At 34.7% G+C, this 9,551-nt stretch overlaps 1 protein-coding gene across 1 annotated transcript in view; it reads left to right on the forward strand.

Annotated features, from left to right (window-relative positions):
* Positions 1 to 9,160, forward strand: part of LOC107566864 (uncharacterized) — a gene marked incomplete at its 5' end in the record, with an annotated part of 34,467 nt that extends 25,307 nt beyond the window's left edge. The window contains 7 exons of the mRNA XM_016252425.1: positions 1,461 to 1,488; positions 1,584 to 1,857; positions 2,244 to 2,337; positions 2,429 to 2,536; positions 7,500 to 7,673; positions 8,589 to 8,972; positions 9,060 to 9,160. Of these exons, the coding sequence (XP_016107911.1) occupies positions 1,461 to 1,488; positions 1,584 to 1,857; positions 2,244 to 2,337; positions 2,429 to 2,536; positions 7,500 to 7,673; positions 8,589 to 8,972; positions 9,060 to 9,160 (1,163 nt within the window). The remainder of the gene's footprint in view (positions 1 to 1,460; positions 1,489 to 1,583; positions 1,858 to 2,243; positions 2,338 to 2,428; positions 2,537 to 7,499; positions 7,674 to 8,588; positions 8,973 to 9,059) is intronic.
* Between the last annotated feature and the right edge of the window lie 391 nt (positions 9,161 to 9,551).

Below are 9,551 nucleotides of genomic sequence, written 5' to 3' on the forward strand. Positions count from 1 at the left end.
AACTACTAGTGATCTGGACCATTATTTTAAAGTGAAAAACACCTTAACCCCTCAGTAATTACTCACAAGTAAATTAAGTTATTTAACATATTTTATATCTGACATACTGTACAGTCATACATTTGTGTGAAGCACTAGTGATATTGTACCAGTAGGTCTTGTGGAGTGGGATACACTGATACTGAACTGACACGAAGCAGAGATCATAATTGTGAACTAATTCAATCATGAGCTTGTCAGCATCAATTCTTAATGATTAACATTTTTAAGTGAATTTTCATTTTTATTATTATTCGATGTTTAAGTTTGAACATCCATCCTTTGGTAAGAGTAGTAGTCACAATTTTAAAATGTAGCCGACTTATTTGGGGGATATCAAATTCATAAATTAGTTTCCACAAAGAACCCAATTGTTCACTTTTAAGATGTTACTGTTGTGATTAGTAATTAATTGGTTATTCTTTATTAACTGGTCATAGTTCACAAGTAGTTCTCAATGAGGATACTTTTATTTAACAATGATCAAATATCTAATAAGGAACTACCTTTGTCCTAAATTTGCTACTACTTACTGCTTAGTTAATCTTGCTTCTCTATTAGTTAATAGTATTAACTAGCCCTTTTAGGAAATGTATTTGGAATAAACAAGTGCATGATTTAAAATTATATTCTGTCTAGATAGAGTTCTGAGGAATTTAAATGGAAGGCTTAACATGTATGAAACCTGTTGTGGTTAATTGGAAATGAAATGTTAAATACAATTATACTCTACTGCGCAGAAGTCTTAGGCCTCTAGTATTTTCACCAACAAAAAAAAAGGTTTTAAGGCAGGTATTTCAATATTTTGCTTTAGTGTGTCAGTAGGAAATACCAGTTTACATTTCCAAACATACCTTTTGCCATTAATTGTAATAATCTAATCAGCTCCACACAGAGATCTGATCTCATCAACATCCAGTCCTTCTGAAAGGACATGAAGAATCAGAAAAAAACGAGAAAGACTAAATCCAGAAGAACTGTGGCAACGTCTCCAAGTGCTTCAAGAAACATTAAAACATTAACAAATATATTGGAAATAAAAACAAATTTGCTCTTGTTGAATGAAAATCTGAGGTTCACCAGTTTGCGGTCTGGATGAGAAAAAGCATGAGATATATGATTTGACAAACCCTTATTTGTCCTTTTGTACTGTAATTAGTTTATTTTAAGTTTTATTTTGAATCGCTCATACAGTACAGTACAGAATCACACTCTTTATTTTTATCTGAGGATGATCGTAAATTTCCCTTGTTTCATTCAAACAGCTTGAAACAAATATAAATACAATTCCTAAACATTCAGTTTATCGAATCCATCCTCAGTCTTGTCTTTCATACAGACAGAGATGTTCGAGGTTTACATGTACTCATTTTTGCCACCTTAGTGAATAAGTGAACAGTCTTTTTAATTTTTTCTCTCAGAATCTACAACTTCCAGCTTTGATCCAAGGTATAGTTATAACTCTTGATGACTATAGGAGAGACATACAGCAAATCCCATATTAATAACTAATATGGATATAATGACACCCTTGTTGAATGGAGTGGCTGGGGTCGGCTGTATTTGAGTGGAGAAAGTGCTCAGATGTCTGAGTGGTGTGTGGGTTATGTGGGATGTGGTGGTTACACTGGACTGTATCTCAACGGTTCTCATCCAACACTTGAGGATGGAGTGGTGACCCGTGAAGTCATGGGATCTTATTCACAGTGGTCATTGTGGTTTTCCAACCAGTATGTCACCTACAGATCCATGTCTATTCAAGTCAAAGCCTGTCCAGGAGATGATTATGTCTATGACTTTGTCAAACCCAACATATCAGTATCCTAGCCTATGAACTGTGCAGGTATAATTGTAACTATTTTCTCTGTTACTTTTGTTATGATTTTATGTCAGTATAAAGAGTAAATGCTCTATCTATTGGGTAGTTTAACATGCATCATTGTTTAATGGAAACAAGCATGTTTTAACTACAATCAGTGGTGTGATCTGCTTTTCAAATTCCTTATAAAAAGCAGTCACATAATTTAAAGCAATTTAGAGCAGGAGTTCATGTACCTTTTTTGCTTCCTTAAATGTTCAGTGCTGCTAAACTTGTTTTTTCTGCCCTCTGCTGGAGACTTTGTGCACTTTGTGTGTGTTTCATGTTTGTTCATTGATATTTAACAGGAGTTTTCACATCTGGATTTTCCCCTTTTCTCTTTAAGGACTGTAACTCTGGACACCATTGGAGAAAGCGCAGGTCTCTGGACTTCCATGACAGTGCTTCCTTATCCATGGGTCCTCTGATGTTGTCTGACGGTTTTCAATCATTTGTAAATGAAGGTTTTTGATGATTTCTGCTGTGAATACTTTACATTTCACTGCATTGCATTATATTCCCTGTTCACAGATGAATGGGTCCCAGAGCAAGTGAAGGTATCTGAGGCTTCTTGTCTGTGTGGTTCTCTGATGCTGTTACTTGTTCCTCTGATGAGTTTCCTGACCTTGTGGCAGTGCAGTAAACTATATGGCAGTGTGCAATGTTTGCTTTCACTTTCACTTTTAATGGAATGGGTGGAGTGAGTCAATTAATGGTGGAAATGGAAATGGAGGCGAGGTCTCTTACACCTTCGAGGTGAAAAGAGGACACCTCACCAGTGTATGTTGGCTCGGGAGAAGGTTTTCAAGCGAGAGTAAAGAATAAGGCTTACCATGTGGAGTGGAAAAACGGCCACTTGTTGAACTCTTGCTTTCCAAGTGGATTCTGGCAATTATACAGCGACACACTTCTAAGACTGTCAGTTTTTTTGGTGAGCTCAATATATAAGAATGGTTTGGAAATAAAAAGACACTGCATTTTGACACACACACACACAAAATGCTCATAACACACATACACATACATGCACATCATATACTGCTGTCTATATTATGGGTGAGGCCATAAAAGGGCCAGAGGGCACAGGTCGTCCTGAACCAGTGGTGCAAAAAGTAAAGTGTCTTGTGACATTGTCTGATCCCTGTGTAGTTCTCTAATAGTATTTCATAGTACTTTTTTCTGATAGTATTACTTGTTTTTGTCCTGATCCTTTTTCACAATTATTTACATTTTAGAGAGAGAGAGAGAGAGAGAGACAAAGTTTTTGAAACAAAGTCTCAGCTTTCAAATTGTTACAAAATTCAAACAATAAATACCATTTGCCTCTCTTTAATGTTGCATGATATCCTCTTTTCTAGTTACAGCACAAAATAAACATGAATGAAGGAATGTTGAAAGTACAAGTTACCAAAATATATCATGTCTCATGCAATCATTAAATCAGTGTTTTAACCGCAGAAAGACATCACTAAAACGGCTTGTAATCAATGTCATGTAACGTTACATTTACCTCAGAAAAGCCATTCAATGAGCTCGATAGTTAGCTGGATAAATAAACAAAAAGAAGCAGAAGAAGAAGAAGAAGAAGCATAATAATGCATTTAATAAGCTAAATAAAATTGGCTATTTAACTATTACAGAATGCAAAATAAACAGACAGGAGAAAAATTACTGCATGTAAAAAAGACACTTTAAAATTAAATCCTATATAAGCCCTTTAAATAATACATACATGCACTGTATATAGTTGAAAGGTATGCTGATATGGTATATACAAGTTAAACAAGGTAACTGCAGTTATCATACTGCAGGGTTCCTCAAATCAATGTGCTGCAGAGTTTAGCTCCAACCCTGATCAAACTCACCTACCTGTGATTTTCTTATGATCCAGATGATCCTGAAGCATGCTCGGGTGTGTTTGATTAGGGTTAGAGTTAAACTCTGCAAGAAAGTGGATCTCGCTGGCCAGATTTGAGGATCCCTGTCATACTGTATTATTCACCAACATAATGCTATAATTATGTCAAAATCACTAAAAAGGGTTGATAAAAACAGACTTTAACTAAAACACCTACCTTGGTAGGAAGGCAATGAACAAGCAGTCGCTGTCAAAAAACCTGTTCAGAATGTTTTTGTTGCAACATGCTCGCACACGACACTGTTCTGATCTGCTGCGTCATCAGCACACGATCGTTGTAACCACATGGCGGTGCCGAGGATTGTCTCTACACACATTATATAATATCTATATTATGGTTTATATGAATAGCCTACAGTATTTTAATAGATATGGAAGTGACTGAACTAGTTACAGTTCTCAAAATGTCATTATTGTAATAATGTTTACATGTTCACCCACAAGCATAAAATCATTACATTTTAATTCTGGTTTACATTATGTATAATGCAATAAATGAATCTTACATAAGAGGCAGGGCTATAAAAAATGCCATCAGAAACATGTTTGTTCAAATATGAAATTAAAGGAAAATGCAAAAGAACAAATGAGGTAACAAAGCTGGCTTCATAATCTGTTTCCCTTTTGTTTTTGAGTAATATATTGAGATAGATGTGATATTGATATTTAAATACCATATGTGCAATTGTTTTAATTTTCTGTAGTGATGATACTGATACTTATTTGCGTCAATTGTGTGTAGCAATGTATCTTCATGTCTAAAGGATCTGAAGAATGTTGCAGCGCTGGTTGAAATTCTCTTTATATATGCTCAGTTATTTCGTAGATCTCCAAAAATATTTGTGTATTGTTATAATTTGATTGTTCACACAGGTGAGGCTGCATAAAGCTTTGATCCACCCTGAATGATGGCTTGTTCTCCCAGTCAATATATAAGAATAGTTTGGAAATAAAAATACGCTGCATTTTGACACACACACACACACACACACACACACAAATGCTCATAACACACACACATGCACGTCATTATGTTGCTGCTGTCTATATTATGGGTGAGGCCATAAAAGGGCAAGAGGGCACAGATCCACCCAAGATTCTTTTTTTTTTTCAGCTATAGTAATTGCAAAACAATATGAAGTGAAAAGAAATTATTAAGACTGAATATATAAATAAAATTGAACAAATGAGTTAGAAACTAACATAAAAGAAATAATAAAACAACTCAGTATCACAATGGGAAAGGTGATTTGTCAGGGGTGAAGTCTGTCTTTAAATTATCTAATATATTCCAGGCCTGAGATTGAAAACACTATGACAGTGACACTGGACAACTAGCCTACAATGTAGTTTAAAAAGACAGGTACATTTACATCATTATGGATTCATAACACTGATTTTGCACGAATTGTCCAAACTAAGCCTAATGATCTCAAAAACAATGAAAACAGCCATCCGAACAGAATCTGAATTACAGGAAAGCCAGTGATGCTGGCTTCTCTGACCACTGATTCATAACACAATCACAGTTAGATTGATTTGTTTGAGGTTCCTCTGTGTCCTTTTTTATATATCCCATCTTTCTCTTTAAGAGACCTCCCCTCTTATTCTCTCTTCTTCCTCTCCTCTTCATATATCCTCTCCTACTTTTCTCCCATCATCTTTTTCTACCTCCATCACTCTTCCTCTTATCACCTCTCCTCTTCCTCCTATTTCTTCTACTCTTCCTCTGCCCATTCCATGCTGCACTTCTTCTGTTAACATATTTATGTATAGAAAAATCATAATTGTTGAATGAACATTTAGTAAACTGTGCTTTGTGAAAGCATTAACTGTAGTGGTCTGTGTTAACAGTTTAACCTTGAATCCGATAAGTTTGTGTGTAGTATTTTAAGACAATGTTGTATGTAATTTGTATGAAATCATGAATCATTTACAGTACGTTTAAGAAAATGATGAACTGTTCAGATGGCTCCATTAACTGTGTTGATGACATTGAGTGAATGTGTAAAAGTAACAGTAATAGTCTGATTGACTGTAATGGTTTTGGGAATGAGTATCATCATAATACAGGTTAATCTGATTGTCTTCTATCTACGTCCAAGGCTAAGAAAAAATGTTCTCAATGGCAGGTGTACAAAGAATGACTGGCGTCATGTGACATGAAAAAAAAAGGAGGGGGAAAAAGAAACAAATACAAACATCCAAATTATTATTGGAGGTGGTGTATTGTTTTGTTGCCAACTTAACCCAACCCAGGTTTTAGAAAAGGTCCACCCACGTTTATTAATACAGTCATAGACAAGACTGCGACACCTGAAGTTCTTTCTTCATTGCATTCAGTAACGGGATTAAGCATCACTGTGTTTTGGAGTTTACTGTGTATCAGGTAAAGTTACTTTGCCTAATTTTATCCCACTGAGCTCTTATCACTCTTTCAGTCATCTGCTTTTGATAAATCTAAATTATTTTGTAACATATTGTTTTGTTATATATGTCATAACATTTTGTATAAACATCTGTAAACTGTAAACAACTGCTGTTTTTCCAACTGTTGACAACAAATTAAACTAAATTTACTACAATAACTATAGAAACACATTTTTCACGTGTATATGTGTGCGTGCAGGAGTAGGAGGTGCTGGTATTCACAATGAGGTTCATATTCTCATTGTGTGTTTCAATGCTGCTACTGTATGGTGAGTGTTTTATACATATTTAAAAATACACCTGTGGCCAAAAAACCCTGGAATGATGCTGTATTCAAATAAGTGAACTGACTGTATCATCTTTTAAAATGAATCTGTTATTCTTATATTCTTTTGTTTTAAAGGTGAAATAATTGATGGACAATCAACAGGTAATTATTTCCATTCACAATGTTTAAAATAAAACTTTCACTTCACCATACTGCTTCGCATTTCGATCTGTAGCCTTCAATAAGACAAACTCAATTGTTGAGGGAAAAAAAGATCTCTCTTTATGATAAACAGGTTATTTCAATAGTATTGAGAAACTTAAATAGTTCTAATATCAGTACTTGCTACATTAGCTGAATAGCACACAATAGCATACTTCATTATGCATTGAAACTGCTGGCTAAAGTAAGAGTCTGTTTGGATCATGTAGATTGAGAAAAAACTATAAATGCAATCAAAAGTACCCCACTACTTAGTTTATTGAAAAGTGTTAACCCTGTTCTCTTTGGTCTCTGTTATTTCATGGCATGAAAGTCTCTAGCATTCCCAGTCCATCCTGATAGCAATTAGACATTGTTCTTTAACAAACTAAGTCACTCAAAATAAATGGATTGTGAATGGTTTGTGGTGTGTCAGAAATCACCCTAAAAGTATGTACTTTTTGTGATTAAAAAAGTACATATTTTGGAGCATGTGTGTGCATCCCGCCACCGTATCACTCATTCTGTCACATCCTGAGCTACACATTCCACATTTCATTTATATTTTCCACTACCCTTCTTTCATTATGCCTCATTTTATTTAATTTACACTACCCTAGAATAGTAGGGCATGTTAGACTGTTTATATCCTCATTGTCACTGCTAAAGGAAAAGAGATGCTCAGTCTTTAGATTTCAATAACTTAAAAAAGGTAGCTTAAAGAAAGCATTTTTCTAATCTCATGTAATAGTATAAAAAATTTCAATTTTAATGTTCCATAACAGATGATCCTTGCTACAACTACAATGTGCTGGATGATCCAAAGAGAGCCTCCAACAATAAAAATTCCTCTGAAATAATGTGTGACTGTGAGGTCAACTGGAACGGTTGGTACCGTCTCTTCATTCAGGGTCAGAGCGTTCAGATGCCAGACACATGTGTTGATCAGGACAGCTGTGGTACTCCATCAGTATTCATATTTAATATGACACTTCATTCTTCACTGACTGGTGAAGCTGATTAGTTTCAGTCACATAAATATTAAGTATTAGAGAACATCTGTGCGTAGTCAGGGAGTTTCATCTGATTGTAACTGTTGAGTCAGTATTTTGGCACTGTTTATGAAGAAAAAAGAACCTTGCAGCTTTGCTAAAACTAATTTAAAAGCACACAAGGCATGACAAGGCATTGAAAAAAACAACACTACACAGAAATGGCTGGTGAGAAAAAACAACAATATTAATATTCCGGAGTGACCAACTCAGAGGTTAGATCTCAAAGTCAATCTACAGTAGAATTCATGCTTGGTCTTAAAAAGTTAGTCAACTCCCAATCTCCATACAACCTACCCACACAAAGCTGTAATGTTGTTAATGGTTCACCTACTTAATACCGACTCAAATGGGGTAAATATAGATTAAATCAATTATTTTGTGTTTGATATTTGCAATACATATTGACCAATACAATTTGACAGTTTTTCTTTGTCTGTTGATCAGTGTCAAGAAAAAATATCCTTCTTTAGTTCAGTGTTGGAAAACAATGAAAACTTTATGACTAATGTATGCACTCTGTGAATGGTTAAAAAAAGGCAAATAGGCTTACAGACCAGCTTACTCAAATCAGTTATAACAAATAAGGAGCATTGAAAGCATTCTTGCCAAAGTTAAACTAATAGTAATCACCTTTCAATTATAAACTCCAGGTTTGCTGCTTATGCCCTTTTGACACAAATAAAAAGAGATGATCAGACTCAAAAACTGATTTTTAAGCTTTGAAAATAATGATTTTATTCTACAACTATCCAACAGTAAAAAGTATATAACATGTGAAAATAAACTTTTGCAAAAACATTTTTTTTTTTTTCTTCACAGCAGTTCCTCCTGTTGACCCCTGCTATGACTACAATGTACTAGATGATCCATGGAGAGCCACCAACAATCAATATACCTCTGAAATAATGTGTGACTGTGAGGTTAGCTGGGATGGCTGGTACCGTCTCTTCATTCAGGGTCAGAGCGTTCAGATGCCAGACACATGTGTTGATGAGTATAGCTGCAGCACTCATGCTCCACTGTGGCTGAAGAGAGGACATCCAACAGTTGAGGATGGCGTGGTCACTCGAGATGTCTGCGGTCACTGGGACAATAACTGCTGCTATTTCCAATCCAATCCCATTAAAGTCAAAGCCTGTCCAGGCAATTATTTTGTTTATGAGTTTGTGAAACCAGATTTTTGCTCTTTGGCATACTGCGCAGGTAAATACATTTACAATTTACCTTTGTTTACCTGAATCATAATTAGATCTTTGTAAATGTAAAAATTTATTAATATTTTTTTTTCAGATGTAGCGAACATAAACACTACCTATAATACTGTCACACCAAAGAAAACCTCAACAACAGCCACTACAAACTTGGACTTTACTGGTAATGTATTGTGCTAAGTTGGAATCTGTAGGATTTATTACTATGGAGAGATAAATTGATGGATTTGCAATTACTGCTTCCCATTGAGCTAGTTTGACATGGAAATCAGAAAAAAAAACAGTATCACCAAGCTGTCAACAAATTATGTTGGAATATTTTCTATTTTCTATGCATTATGGAAAAGTAACAAAAGGATACATTTTACAGGTTGAATATGTTTGCTTAAAAAAATACTATCAATTATGTAAAAAATTTAAAAGAAAGAAAAACATGCATTGTTGCATCCAAACAGTGTACATTGTGACTGCCACTTAGATAAGGACACTGCAGTTTGTTTTAGGAGAAAGAATAAATGTTATTGAACAATATATGCAATATATATATATATATATATATATATATATATAT

This window comes from Sinocyclocheilus grahami, unplaced genomic scaffold (assembly GCF_001515645.1).
Source record: "Sinocyclocheilus grahami isolate Dianchi unplaced genomic scaffold, SAMN03320097.WGS_v1.1 scaffold1107.1, whole genome shotgun sequence".
Classification (NCBI taxonomy): Eukaryota; Metazoa; Chordata; class Actinopteri; order Cypriniformes; family Cyprinidae; genus Sinocyclocheilus; species Sinocyclocheilus grahami.